This window comes from Osmerus eperlanus, chromosome 17, assembly GCF_963692335.1.
Source record: "Osmerus eperlanus chromosome 17, fOsmEpe2.1, whole genome shotgun sequence".
NCBI classification, from domain to species: Eukaryota; Metazoa; Chordata; class Actinopteri; order Osmeriformes; family Osmeridae; genus Osmerus; species Osmerus eperlanus.
In genome coordinates, this window is record NC_085034.1 from 5119179 (window position 1) to 5134869 (window position 15691).

The window sequence follows — 15691 nt, forward strand, 5'->3', positions numbered from 1 at the left end:
CCCACCTTACGTCTTCCTATATGAAGAATGAGGGGTGAGAGGAGATTGTAATGAGCCATGATAAAAGTGTAGCCTAATCTGTGGAAGCAGACGAACCCAGAGCCTCCGCTCTCTGATAGGAGGCTGGGAGAGGCCCACAACGGCTGGCTCTGTTCAGGGGTTAGCTGGGAGCGCGGGCTGGTGGCTCCTAGCGCGAGGAGGCTCTCATTAGACTGCAGACATGATCTTAATCTTTCTCTGACACATCCCTGCAGCTACATTCAGGCAGCCTCCTGAAAACTACCAAGGGGATTTCAACACTGGGAGTATACACTGCTCTACGAGGCCCCAACACGTGCACGAGCATGCACACACTAGAACCTTCTCCCACTCTCACTCCTTCCGGCAAGCTCCTGCTTTTAAATAAATACACTCAATTGTTACTGTAAGCCGGCCAATTCTGATGAGGCTAAATGGACCTTTTCATAAATATAGGTTTGCACGCATGCACATACACACGCACAGACATACAGCGTACATAGACACGTGCATAAACATTGTCGCACGAGCCCTGTCAACTGTGTGACAATGACCATAAGTTTGAACACCCTGCGTGTCTCTGTGTAATCCTGACCCGTCCTCTCAGAGAGAAACAAGGCACAAACCAGCCAGTACACATCCAGCCTCGACACTTGACAAATACAGTCATCCCTCCTGGGCGGCCAGTCGTTAAAATGAACCTCACAATGACATCAAAGGCATCAACATGGAAAAGCATGTATGAAGTCAGTGACAGGTGCTGTCACTGACTTCGGTCACAGCTAGTCGAAATGACACACCACTGCCATATGAGGAAATCTAAGAGGCTGATTAACAAGAGGCTCACACTGATAGGCATCGGTGAGTCTCCTGATGTTCTTCTATTTGAGACATTAGGGAGGAAGAGAGTCCCAACATCTTTGTGGGGGTGTCAATTCACTGATAGTATACTTATGTGAAGAAATTATTAAAAAAAAAAAGAATATGAAAATCAATGCTAGAATAATCATGTTGAGACATAATCATTATAAAATAATGTATTTCATCACGGTAATTCCCAAACCAATTATGCAGATAGAAAGGAAGCCTGTGGTTATTATCAAGCTTTTCTGAAAAACAACAGAAGTATTTGAATGTTTATTCTTTGCCGGAGCTATGTTTATTATGCTGTTATGGTTGCTGTCCCACTGAGTTTGCCTGTGGAAGACAAGAGTAAGCAGTGTGAAGCGAGAAGAATGTCCGAGACAGCAACTTCTTCCTGAGACGGAACGCAAGCCAACTTACTTATCCCTCTGAACCTGCCTCACCCATGGATCCTGTTTCAGGAGTGAGGCACAGAGAAAGAGAGGGAGAATGGGAGAGGTAGACTTCACAAACTGACCCTAGCCCCGTCCTCTATAGTTTATTTTTCCTCAAAGTCTTGGTTTATATAGTTTCGGGTCGTAATAATAAAGCAGTCGTTCCCTTTGGGGGCTGAGATAAGCGGCCCACCGGGGTTGACCCTTTGACTGGAGAGCAGGTGCTGACCCACCTGTTCCTCCTCTTCCCTACAGGCCATCCTCTTTCTCTCTCCTCTGTCCTGCTCCCACTCCCTGCTTGTAGAGAGCGACCTTGGAGACCTTGGAGAGGGCCCAAACACCATAGGCTTCCTCAGTGAGGACCAGTGAGGACCAGTGTTTATGGGAGAAAAGAGCCATCTCCTTGGGACTAAGGATTCTCCACTGCCTTCTTACATCTGGGAAGTCCATATGAAACCCTGTCCATCTGCTCCAAAACTAATTTCTAACTCATCAACTGAGATCAAGTCTCAGCTCAATTCCCTAGACTTTTCACGTCTGCCTGAATTCTATAATCAGTTAAATAAATATGTGAGGGCTTCTCTGCTTCCATTTTCCTTCTAATTCTCTGTAATGTGTCCCTGGAGACAGAGTCAGCTAAAGTACCCACATGGATCATAGATGACAAACACGTACCTGACTCTCCACACGGCAGCAAACCAGACTCCCTCACAACACAGAAGTGACACAACATAAAACTAATCTTTGCACTTGTTTTATTAATAGTAGCTCGACATTGCGGTCCAGTCTGCTACAATCCACAACTCAGCCAGGACAGGAGAAAAATGTCACATACACACCTGGGAAACAGGTCACGTCATCATCAGGATTGACCCATTTTCAATATGGTGACCTTTGACCTCTGGGATCTGACATTTTAACAAGCCGGTAGGGAATACATGGACTCAGTGTATGACCCTTCTTATCTTGCTGAGTCTGTCTACAGAGACTGCAGACTGCCATTCTCCCACATGCAGTTCAAGCCTCTGCCCAGGGCCTGTCTGTGTCAGTAAACTCTGCTGGGTGGGCAGCTGGACTGCCAGTCTGCCGCAGGGGGAGTGAAGAAGAGAGGAGCAACACAGAGAGAGGGATGCAAAGAGCAGGCCGGGTGAGAAAGACGGAGACTGATTTGAAAGTCAAGGAAATGGCGGATTTTGGACTGTGGAGAACAAGATGGTGAAGAAAAGGAAGGTGAATGAAAGAAACAAGAGAGAGAACTTAATGTAAGGAGTTAGGAATCACAATCGACGGTTGGCAGAAGCCCACTTCTGACTGCCTCCTCCCTCAGACCACAGGCTCAGTACAGCACAGCCACACCGTTCGCTACCTAAGCCCCATGATAAGCCTGAGGTACTGATCAAACATCGCCAGCAGCCCCCTGCACAACATCAACCCAACGCTCACATCTTGCCTCACATCCATCCCTGGCTCTTGACATAGGCTAGAGGACGGGGCGGAAGGCCCCTGAGCTGGAAGAGGAATCGACCGCCTCACCCCATCCATCTACACAAACTCATTCCTAGTTCAGAGAGAGAGAAAGGGCAGGTTAATAATTCATATAATCATCTGTGTCAAGGAAATTAAATAAAACAACCGAATCAAAGGCAGATACAGAAACAAAGCCCAGAGGCCTAAGTACCAAGTCTCCATTAGAGGGTACTGTGATTAAAGTTTAACCAGGACCAGGCCCAGCCTGCCCTGGGCCATCCCTTATGCCATACACTGCAGTACCATCTCTCACAGAAATGCGGGCCGCACCAGTGACACCGAGCAGAACCCAACAATGGAACCCTGGCTCTCAGACACTTGTAAGGCTCCGACCATGAATGTGTCGCATGAGTGTGTCTTTGTGTGTGTGTGTCTGCGTCGTTTTCCATTGTCTGACATACAAAGCTGAATAAATACGTATTGTACGAAGATGAAAGGGCCCTTCAATGATTTACGACCATGAAGATTAGGTCAAACCTGAGCAACTCTTCACAAACTCTGGAATGATAGTATATCCTCTGGCACCATGTCTTATTTACCATTTGTAAGACATTAACACAGAATCAAATAATGGCCTCATCACAGCTGTGTTGAAACACAACAAACCAAGATGAGACCGAGAGCTCACTTAATGCCAAACATGTGTACTGTTGTAAAGGGGTACATAGATTGGGCTAGGTGGAGTGTGTGTTATTTTGCAATTTGTTCTCCGAGACAATAACAGGAAATGAACGTTGTTGTACCTTCAAAGGGCAGGAAGACTCTGGGCAGCGGCTGAGAGAGAGAGGAGACGCAGGTGAGGAGGAGAGAGAGAGTCAGGAGGGACAGCCCCCCAGGTGGACACGCCCTCATCACTGCCATCAGAGCTGGGGTCAGAGCCCCCTCTGGCCAGTCCATTACAGCTGGAACCACGCCCGTCCACACCAGCTGAGGAGAGAGATGGGTACAACAAGTTAGGTTTACAGCTCGGGAAATGGCTTGTTATAGAAAGTATCTTGTATTCTGACTTTTTATATAACCTTTTAAGATGTCAAAAATATACATCACCTCACATTATTACCAACTGAGAGGAAAACTGAAATTTCACTAAAACGATATAATGTGACATAACTACTGCCCCGCATGCATTGTGTAATCATACCTGTCTCCCATTTCACGTCCTCTGCCCAGCAATTCAATGATCGACATTAAACAGCAAGAGAGTGACGTGACAATTGAATCCACCACTTAAAAGATTCTTTTTACAAGCCTCACTCCTACACATGGATGAGGTAAATCTACACAAAAGAGCTCAAGGAGAAAGCCTCTTCTGGCTCCTCGCTCATTCCATTACTGGACAAGGAGAGCTCAATTATTGATAAAGACAGGTACTGTCAAGGGAGTTCACCTCCTGAATTGAGAATCTCACACACTGTCTACTGTACCACACGCAGGGACAGCCTAGACTAACCAATGGCTAAACCTTGCAACGCACTGTATACCACACTGTACTGTTTTACCACGTTTACAAAGAAGGAAGACACCGTTCTGTAGCTATGTACAAAGACAGATGTGTGTTCTCATGGTATATAGATGAGTCATGAAAGATTGATAGGTGTGGAGAGAAGCAAAGGCTGCAGGCTGATTTCGATGAAACTTTCAATTTGGGCAGCAGCTGGCGGGAACGTTGTGTAGAGCGCAGCGTGGACGATGTATCACAGCACTGCAGTGTTACTATGCACGAGAGGGCTAGGGTCTCATGACTGTGTGTGTGTGTGTGTGTGTGTGTGTTGTGTTAAGGAGAGAGATAAACCGAGAGTGAGATAGAGGGAGAAAGAAAGAGAGAGGAAAAAAGAGGGAGAGAGGGCGTAGAGGGAAACCATATGGAAAACTGCATCGAGTTGAGATCTCTTTGGCAGGGTCTGAAAGAGGTGGAACAGCCTTACTTCCTAATCAGGGCTGATACCTCTAGCCTCCATCCATATCCTCAGCCCGGTCCCCACCTCCCGTCCCAGCGCCAAAACAGCCCCGAAACCTGCTCCAGCATCAGCCTCAAGCCCAGTCTGTCTCAGCCCCCAAATCCAGCCTTAAATCCAACCCCTACTCATCCCTGTTCCCAGCCCCAGCCCCAGCCTTGCCCCAGCCATGCCCCAGCCCCAATTCTAACCCTAACCCTAGCCCTCGCCCAGCCTCTTCTCCCCTCATTCACTGCCTGGCCAAGGTAGATGTCTCTGGAAGAGAGCCCTCTCCTTGTCCTGGAGATGTCTGCCTCACAGCTGCTAAAGTCATCTCTGAGAGAGCGGCATGTTGCTCCTCGGAGCCAAGACTCGCTGCCTGAGATAAGACACAGGGCTTCCATGACACCCCAAACACCCAGGATTAGAATCCTTTACCTCACTGCTCGCTCTCCTCCCACCCCAACCCGACGCAGTCATACGACCCACCAGGTAATGCTGTAGCTACCAGAGATATGACTAACCTACAGACTCACTGCCTCCCTTCAGTATCTGAGAGTGGCCTCTGATGTAGATGACACACAGCTCCACACCAGCCCCTTAGTGAGCTGTGCACTGCAGATATGAACAAAGTCCCATAAAGGAATCATACACCTTCATGCTAGCCAGGCGATATACAATCCAGTCCAAAAATACTGACAAAGCCCTGCCAGGAAGCAGGGCAATATCAATTCAATCTGTCTGCACGATGGAGGTCAGTTGACAGTTTGAATGAATAGGGGAAATACTTTACAAGAGTGGTATACTAATAATTGAGTTCATTGTGGGATCCTTGGCCCTCCGCTTAATGAATTAATCATCTGGCTCCAGTCCAGAGGCTCTATTCTAAAACTGATATTGATGAGCAAATTAAATTTATTGGACGCATTTTTAAGTATCTGTGATCATCTGGTTTTGACTCAATGTCTTTATTGACAGGCAATAATTCCTCTTTGTCAACACATGTACACAATTTAACCTGTTTACACTGAAGTAGTTGAGTAGAAAGCTCTCCCATCTGGATTAAGGCTGGATCGCCCATCTTTGCTCTAGCCAAATATGTACAAAGATAATTTTAGCATGAGATAACCACCACATAATTGCATCATTTAAATGACAGCTCAGACACCAGATCTGAGTCATCACAGGAACAGTATTAAAAAAAAGGCGTAAATGAACTTCGATGGTAAACAACAGAGGAGAATTCAGGCTAAAGTAGAAGGGGAAACTGAATAGTTCTCCTAGTGTGTGTGTGTATGTGTGTGTTCTTGAAGGTTTGGGTTTAAACACGGTGACACATAATGTGTTCACAGTTTCCAACTCTCTTTGTCACTCAGTGGTCAACAGCTCGCTTACACCCAACACACTGCCAAGCACACACGTGACCAACAAGCTGAGAAAAACCTGGATGCTTCCATTTCCTAAAGCAAGAAGTAACTCTTGATTGGATACCAGAGAACACTGATTTGCCTGATATTATTTAACCCACCTTCCTCTTTCTGCTCAGGGGTACGAAGGCATGTTTGGCCTTGGAACAATTTTAGAAAATGTTTCTATAAATACATGACTGCGTAATTATTTTTATAAGAATGTTGTCATTGTGATTGGCCCAGTTTGAGGATGAAAGATGAAGTGTAATCATTATAACACGTAGCATATAATAATCATAATAACTGTCCCCACAGATAAAAATTAAATAGCAAAATTCTGAACCAAAACCCCACCGTCCACCTTCAAGCAGTTGACTAATTAACTATTAAACACTGAACAGATGCAGGGTTAAACAAGCACAAGTAGTTAAGTGTGTGTTCTGTCTTTTGGCAGGCCGTGTGCTGTTCTAAATGTGTTCTTATCCAGCCGCTTCGACTTCCTGCAGTCTCACCAGTGGGACTCTGCACCTGTTAGCCCGAGAACAGCACTCGCCCACCACCTCTTCTCTCTGTCTCGCTCTCTATCTACCCTTTCCTGCCCTCGTCCCTCAATCCACTTCTATCACTGAGCAGAGCCAGGTGCTGTGGAAGCCTGGCCCGGGACAGGACTTACCTTAGAAAGGCTCCCCGGTTCTCTGCTGGTCCAGAAGCCCTGGTTCCCCTGTAGTCCCGGTCGCTATCCTCCTGAAGTCTTTAGTCCCACTCTCGGATGGGTCCCCTGTGACACTTCCAGAGCAGAGAAGACAAAAACGCTGCTATTCCATTCAGCTGCCTACAGGACAGAGGGAGGAAGAGAGAGAGAGAGCAAGAGAGAAGGAGAGAGGAGAGAGGGAGGAGGAGAGAGAAAGAGAGGACTGGTTTCCTATTACACACTCTACCGAAAGTCCCCCTCCTCTCTCTCAGCTCCTCTCTACCTCCCCCTCTCTCCCCCTCCCCCTCCTTCTCCGTCCCTGCCTCTACCCCTCCCTCCCTCTCTCTCCCTCCCTCCCTCTCTCTTTTCCTTAGTTAACCAGACAGTGGACTGATCACCCAATTCTGCAAGTATACACAGTGGGAGGGTGGAGGGTTTCTACCTCACACAGGCAGAGACAGACAGGGAGAGGAGCATGAGAATAGAAAAGGAGGCTAAGCCAGTACCATTCTCATACGAGTACATTTTATTTAGCCAGGGACGACATTTACCCATTCCAAACACCTTCATTCATTACCCTTTAGTTATAGGGATTTAAACAAAATCAACATGTGTCCCTCCCCACCACTGCACATTCAATATTATTACTGGTGAATATTCCAAATCATAAATCTACTCACCGGAGACACAGCAAATATTGCATTTGTGGTGTCGTGAAATGTGATGTCTCAGGCATGCAGAGACAGAGGGACCCGTTTGCTCAAAGCTGGCATAACCTGGCTACAATGTGTTTCCCATATTTATAGCTATACCCTTAACCATTCATTTCCTCTATTTCCGTTTAGTTATGATTTTTTTTACTGGTGTTCCATTTTAATATATTGACTTGAAGTTTGGAGGAGACCGTAGCTTATATTGTAATTCACAACATCATCCAGCTGCCTTACAGACGCATAGAACATGTAAGTGACAGGTATATAGAAGGTTCTAGTATGTACTTTCAACCAGAAGCACTCAGCTCACCTACAATGGAGGAATCCTATCATCTTTCCAATCCTTCAGTACCACCTCCCATTGGAAAGGGGGTTGCTGGATTGTGGGCGCTTAGTCCTTAGTCAGCATGGGGGTTGGAGAGGAGTTAGGAACATGAGGTTAGGTTGCTCTCTGCCAAACCAGGGAGATGCTTTCATTTTCCACCACTGATGTGAGCCCTGACCTCAGGATGGGAGGTGAGATGCTGTCACCTCGTTTGTATCTGGTGCCCACAGCCCCGTGCCAAACCTGAGCCACTTGGCTCTGCTCTCTGATACACTGCAGCTTTGGCCCATAAATACATCAATGAGGTATGTGTTACCACATATAGACTAGGGGCCAAATGTCATTGTATATGCTCTATTTCCAGACAAGACTCCACAGCTTCAGAGGTAAACTTTAACCAAGTTTACAATTCCATTAATGGGCACAGTTGTGACAACTCAAAGTTGTCTTAGAGTGACATACTTGAATTGATTTTTTTAAAGGCGAAAGTGAGCATGTTAGATTTACCCTTAAACAGCAGGTTTAAAAGCAGCATGGCTATCATGTCATAAAGACTGTCTGTGTGTGTATGTTTCTGAATTGTGTGTCTGCGTGTGAGTGTGTGTAGTTTGTGTGTGGTGTGTGCGTGTGTTTTGTGGATGTGTGGTGTGTGTGTGTGTGTTAAAAGAGGGGGAGGTGGTAGATATCTGGTAGCTGAAACAGAGGGAAATAATTACCCGTCTTTCTGACAGTCTCTCTGATTTACGCCTCTCCAATTAAACTGTCAGGATCGGCTGGTGGAGTGGGACAGGCTTTTCATAGGCCTGTAAAGCCCTGTGCGCACACACACGCACACACACGCACACACACGCGCACACACACACACACAATTTTGGCAGCCCCACTACATGCAAACTTCAGTAAATCACCCTAATGGCCGGGAAGAGGCTGAGAGCACATCACCGGGAGACAGATGAGATGAGTCTACAAGTGTCTCCATGACAGTACTGAGACGTTACAACAGAAGGCAGGAGAGGGGGAGACCATGAACCTGGGGCGATCAGCCCTGAGATCTGGCCTAGGAAAATGTCAAAAATGCAGTTCAGCTCTCTCCCTGACTGTGAGAAAGGCGGGATGCTTAACATTACCTGTGGAAGCTTTGGCTGTGCCAGTTTACAGCGTGTGTAAATTCTTCAAGTCAGACATGATCAAATATCTGTATGCCTCATTTGACGTTTTCTAAAAACTGGGGTTTGTTCCGTACAGAAATCAATCTTTCTAGTCTATTCCATTTGCGATCTGGGGAAACCTCACCTGAACCATGCCTTGTAGGTCTCTGTGTCAAGCTCATGTGTGTGCATGTGTTGTGTGTGTGGTCAAATACACACTTTGCAGATGTTTTGTGTTTGTCACATTGACTGGATTGAGAGACGGTTGGGGTCAGGGGTGACTCCACTGGCCTCGTCACACACATGTTGTGCATGGGGACCCCATGGGGTAGATTCCCCTCCTGGAAGTCTTAAACTATACCATACCTTTATCTGTCACCACAGTATGCATGGGCCATCTGTAAATCTGTGGTCCATGGAGGTGAAAGCCTCACTCTTCAAATCCAGACATTTCATGGTTGATGCTGTAGGAAAATGTAAATGTTTTTCCCAAACAGAATTGTATGTAGAATTGGAGTCAGGTGGCTGAGCGGTGAGGGAATCGAGCTAATAATCCGAAGGTTGCCAGTTCTATTCCCGGTCATGCCAACTGACGTTGTGTCCTTGGGCAAGACACTTCACCCTTGCCTCGGGGGAATGTCCCTGTACTTACTGTAAGTCGCTCTGGATAAGAGTGTCTGCTAAATGTAAATGTATTCCATTTGCTCAATCCCCTTTTTATATTTGATCAATGTGAGCCTGCTGTTACTGCAGGCCACGACAAATGAGCAAATTAATCTGATTGGATATGATTGGATACATTTAAAATGATAGAGGACAAAGAGAGTCAGTCTCGTTTAACTCCACGTGGTTGGACTGCAGTCGCTTTGACTTGAAAAGCTCAGACAAAACCAGCTCATTGGAGGAAACGTCCCAATCAGCTGACAACCCTAACTAACCCTTCAAACACAAAGGCACCTAAACACAGGGTTTCCTGACGGACGATGTGAGCGTGTGAGGAGAGGACGCATGAACGCAGCGCTGATTGATTGATTTGCATGTTTGCGTTTGTTATTACGAGGAATAAGGCCATATTGTTTTTGAGTCTAGGCAGCTGCTTGGGGTTTTGCATATCTCCCCCCATCTGTGAACACATTTCATACTTGCGGGCGGCGTTGCCACTTAGCCATGAAGGGCTGCAATAACAAAGGGCCCAACGTGAAGAATGAGAATGCTAATAGGCTGCCAGGGAGCAGAGGGGATCAGATAAATGTGAAACGTCTTGTCCGCCTATCACCCTCCACCCCGCTCACTCACTTGGATCAAGAGAGAGTTGTAGCCACATGGATGCAGAGGTGAGGAATTCTCTCTGTCTCACGCTTGGTGCGAAGACCGATTGAGTCAAAGCTCTGAGGATCTTTGAAATGGTCAGCTGGCATGTGTTTGAGGTTTGCATACAGCACAGTTCAGTACCGAGGAGTGCATAGCGTGTTCCTGTGAAGTCAGCATCGCTAAGACCTTCCCCGGGCTCTGAGGTAGGATGACTTGAGGGGGGGATGCAGAGAGAGGGTGTGCGAACGAAAACATTTCCATATCAGAAGGACATCAGCAGCTCGTGGTCTCACGTTGCACGAGAAAATGGAGGCACTGAATGCAGATACTAACCAATGTAACCAAGGGAGGAGAGGGGAGGAGAATGGAAACGAAAGGAAACAGGCAAAGAAAAACAAGATGTTTTCAAATCCCCTGTTTGTTTCTCACCAGAGTTGCATTCCTTTTGTCTAACTCGGTTACTGCAGTGACTCAAGCCCACATTTCCAGAAGTCTCGTCAGAGTGGGGCATTGTTCCAATGCTACCTTGTAAACGACTCCTCTTTGGCCCCTAGACTGTAATCTGGTGAAACTGAAAAATATATTCTAATCTTCTGTCTCACAGTCTAGTTGAGAATGACATGTCTAAAAAACAGTAAAGTCTGCTAGAGAGTGCTGGCCTTGAGGAACAACACACACATCACCAGATGTCTAATAATAGCATTGTTTCTCACTGTTATGCCAACACATGGTCACCAAAGAGAGCCAGGGCATGAAAGGGTCAACCAGAGGTCAGCCCTAATATAATGTCTCCTGCTTCTTCCCCTCCTCCTTCCTCCCCTCCTCCTTCATCTCCTCCTCCTTCCTCCCCTCCTCAGCCCTCCCTCCCTCCCACCCACCCCTCCTCCGTTCCTGTCCTCCCTGAGGTGTATTGTAATGGTAGACTCTCTGAACCTGGATCTGTGTCTCATCCAGTCTGGCTCAGTAAGGGGGCTTCCTGTTTCGTGTTGTTATGGACATGTACAGTATATGGCTTGTCACTCACTCGTCCCTACCATGTCCCTCTCTCTCCCTCTCTCTCTCTCCTACACACACACACACAATCCCTCTGCCAATAAATAATATTATTGTCTGTCACAGACTGTGCTATCCTCAGCAGGAGGGCCTATAATAAATCACATATGCCCACACAGGTAATATCCTCTGAATTGCATCTGTCTTTGCCGGGCATTAACCTCAATAGGAAAAACATATTGGATTTGAGCTATGGTTTATCTTACATCCTGGAGTTTGTCTGGCCTGTGTTTGTATGGTCTGTGAAACAGGGTCCCGTTGCTAACAGAGGTATGGTACATAATGCTATCCTGGGAATAAGGCCACATGCATCTGATTGGTGGGGTTTGGAGGTTCACCGTGGCAATACTGATCCCATCATAGGCCTACACAAAAATTGTTCTGGGACATTATGGAAATCCTGTCGTTAATGGCTCAAAATGGGCCATCTATGTATTTCCTCCCATGCTAGTCAAAGCCCTCCATTCAGTGACCATTCGGCAGACACAGCTGTGTAGCATTACTCAGAGGATGTTACCATGCTTTAAATGAGTTATTCAAATGATGAACATGCCACAGAGAAAGAGACACAGAGAGAGAGAAAGAGACAGAGAAATAGAGAGACAGAGAAAGAGACAGAGAGAGAAAGAGACAAAGAGAGAGAGAGAGAGAGAGAGAGAGAGAGAGAGAGAGAGAGAGAGAGAGAGAGAGCAGGGACAGGCAAGGCTGAAGACTAATTCATTCATCTTCACTCCAGCTATTTTAATTAGGCTTCACAGTCATGGATCCTTCTCAGTGTGACAGGTACATGGTCTCGGGTCATTAACCTCTTACATCAACTCATTTGCAACATCACTTTCATTACAGTGTCTTTGATTGAATTGTCATCCTTCATTTCACAACACCGTTATCGCCTTCATTTATTTCTCCTTATCTCACATGTGCCTGCTCATGCACCGATGCAGGGTTCTGCCTCTCTGACAGAGCGCTGACACGGTCTCAGAGGAAGGAAAACAACAAGCTGATCTCAGAAGAAGAACAGACCCCCACCATCCCTTGTGGCGCCTTCCATGTTCAGCAACACCTGCAAGCAGTTTCTCTGTGTCCCATCTATCTGCTCCCAGGATCTGAGACCGAGCACGAAACAAGAGTCCTTTCTGGAGCGAGGAACTCACGGCCTCAGCTGGGAACAAAAAGAAAGGGCGTGCAAGCGAGTCAAGCTGTGAGAAACACAGGTGGCTGTTTTGAGTTGATTCAACTTGTCCCAGAAGAGAAGCAATTTCTGGACAGGAGTGCTGAATAACACACAACAAGGGCATTGGGAAGAATGTAGCACTCCGTGCAGACTAGCCCAGTGGTTTGCAAAACGAAAATCTGGTATGAAAAGCAGCTTTCCGTCTTGTCAGCAGATTGTTGCTTTAACCTCGCTCTAAACTCCCTTACAGGCAATGTGTTTGTGATTTTACCAATGGGTCAAAGCTTTGATACAATTTACTGTGATTACTCTGACACTGAACACCCTCAAAGATGGATACTGATGAGTTTGACTGGACCATTTAGAGCTTCCCTCCCTGGTTAAGAGAAGGAGTGTAAGGGGAATCGAAAAACCTATACTTACCTATACAACAACATTCCACTCCTACCCATTCATCATAATTGGCGTCTGCAGTTGACAGGTGAACATGGGGGCAGAGAACGGGGCTAAAGCTGGCCTCCAGTCAGGGGCTTTACGCCTGCTCTATCTTCTGCATCTAAACTCCAGTAATTTGGCTGTCATCACGGATCATCATTAGGTCGTTTCAGCTGTTCCAGAGGATTCTCCATTGGAATTTCAATCGGCCAGGGTCAACGAGGAATTCTCAATAGGTATTGCTCCTTATTCAGGTCACGGTAGCCGAGGTCGCTCAATAGCCGTTCTACACGCGGCAGCTGATGCCAATAAAGATTCCACGAGCGCTCGTCTCTAAGCAGATCATGTCAATACCAATCCTGAATGACCATGCTTCTCCGATTGAGCTCCCATAAAGGGTCAGAGGTCATCCTTCTGTCATGATCCTCGTGTCTGTCAGAGGCCTGACCTTGCTGACCAAGCAGGAAGTGGAAAGGGGTTGCCAGATTGGTCGCTACGCCAATTTCTCCTCTTCACCCAGCATTGCAAAATGTCTGTCAATGGTTTGGAAGTCAAAGCACTGTTTGGGTACGGAGACGCAAGCGCCTACAGACGTGCTCTCACAAGGTAGAATATATACAAAGTCTCCAAGCAGAAGAAAGCCAGTGTCATCGCTCTCAGAACACATAAACCCCTGATGTTACCCTGAGACATTCATTCACAAACACTTTCAAAAGCCAGACCGCTAAATGGTCTGTCTATGCATAGTATTATCTTCACTTTGTTTAAAGTATCCATTGATAGACAGAAAACAAAACAAAAAACGTACAAAAGACCAACCTGTTTAGCATGGTCCTGCAAATATTTAACTCTCTTCGGGCAATTCATCAAAGTTGTTTGAGATTTTCTTGAAAGTTCAAAGTTCAACTTCCCCTGACTCATTAGGAAAGCAAAAACCTACTTAGGGGATGGTGGAACTAGGCAGATGAGGGTCAGGGTCTCCCGGGGCTTAAAGCTCAACTGCTGTCCGTTTCCATACATCAGCAGATCTCTCCCGATGAACAGAAGCCTTGGCCCGCACATGCTACCTGCCTGTGAACAGATGTGCCAGGAGCCCAGAACCCTGATCCCACCAAGCATGACGAATGCTTGGATTTCTTTGAAGGGGCGAAGGTCAAGCCGTATCTATGACATGGCCTGGCGTTAAACACAGATGCATGTCAGTTTTCGTGATGGTGGAGTGGCGGACCACAGCGGAGTGTCTGGAGGTGCAGCCAGACATCCCTACAGAGCTGCCATCCCAACAACCATTCACCCTGAACTATGAAACACAACAACCCCCAACACCGCCCCTCCCCTCCACTCTGAGACCCAATCCAGCCCCAATCCAGCCATCCCCAGTTACAAATCACAATTATACATCTCCAAGGCTGCCACAGCCCCAGCCTACATGACTGCCCCCCTGCAACAGTCCCAAGTTATCCATCAAAGACAAAAACCAGTGGTAGTAGAAGCTTAGCTCTCAGGGTAGATACTAGTTGGTGTAGTCAGTCAGGACTTCAGTGTGCCCTGCTCATAGCTTTTCTAAACACAGATGAACTTGTTTTCTTAGCACACACACATATGAGATTCAGGGCTTTATGTTTCCACAGGAAGATCATCTGCAGAATATTATCTCTGATTTGCAAGGCCTGTTATCTGCTTCATCGTTGAATAGTCATTGGGGTTTTTTCGCAGCTGGTTTCACAGTCTGAACCACTGGGTATTGCAACACATGCTCCTTCTCTACAATACTGTTACAGTTCTTACTTTGGCCTTCAGCGTAACATTATGTTTACCAGAAAAATTCCTGCTCTGCCATCCAATGTCTCCATGAAAAAAGGTTTAAGGTTGCAGCATCTCAATGGAGAAAGAACATATACAGTAATGGGAACAAATTGAATTTCAGTGCAGCCTTGTTTCCTAATCCTCCCAGGACAGACTTGCTTAGCTTAGATTGCATGATCAATACTGTCATACATTTTCATTTTACCTTGTGACTTCATTCCCCGTAAGTAACCCTGGGCCACTGAGAGAGGTAACGATCTTCCTCCTCCTCCTCCTCCTCCGCCTCCTCCTCCACATGCTGTATAAATTAGTGTGAAACAAAGCCTCATTTATCTGATTAGAGCGCACTGCCAGGACTTCAGGAACAGGGAGGGATCTCAGCCCCTGCATACCCGTCCACCCTCCAACCCACCCTCCCCGGCACCACTTATAAATTGGCCTTGTGTAAACATCCTGCTGTTTTATATGCTTCCTGGGGTCAGGGGTCAATGGAGGAGCATGACCAATCACAGTATAAATCAGGGAACTGAAAACGTTCTGTCAGCGACACAGTAGAATTCAATTATGTTTAATTCATTTTAAAGACCTGCTATCGGCCTCGTTGTTACTCAAGGTGATGAATGAGGTTTTTAACAGTCAGGGGGCACGCACATAGCCTTCATGTAAACGGAAACTGCAATGACTGCATTAACTGAAAGTTGAGAAATATCTCTTGATTTGCGCTTACAGGGTGCATACCATACTCTCCTTTTGAACTAGCCAAGCAGATAATTGCTTATCTGTATCCACATTTCAGGGGGTCCCTGAAGACCAGACTAATCAAAGGCAGAGTAACACAATGATAGGGGT

General features: G+C 46.5%; 1 protein-coding gene across 2 annotated transcripts in view; it reads right to left on the reverse strand.

Annotated features, from left to right (window-relative positions):
* Positions 1–15206, reverse strand: part of sema3c (sema domain, immunoglobulin domain (Ig), short basic domain, secreted, (semaphorin) 3C) — a 39610-nt gene extending 24404 nt beyond the window's left edge. The window contains exons 1-3 of one of the 2 annotated variants that reach the window (XM_062483703.1): positions 15048–15206; positions 6860–7018; positions 3587–3770 (exon numbers count right to left, since the gene is read on the reverse strand). In XM_062483703.1, the coding sequence (XP_062339687.1) occupies positions 3587–3740 (154 nt within the window). In that variant the 5' untranslated portion in view covers positions 3741–3770; positions 6860–7018; positions 15048–15206. The remainder of the gene's footprint in view (positions 1–3586; positions 3771–6859; positions 7019–15047) is intronic. The other variant, XM_062483704.1, reaches the window with a different exon arrangement.
* Between the last annotated feature and the right edge of the window lie 485 nt (positions 15207–15691).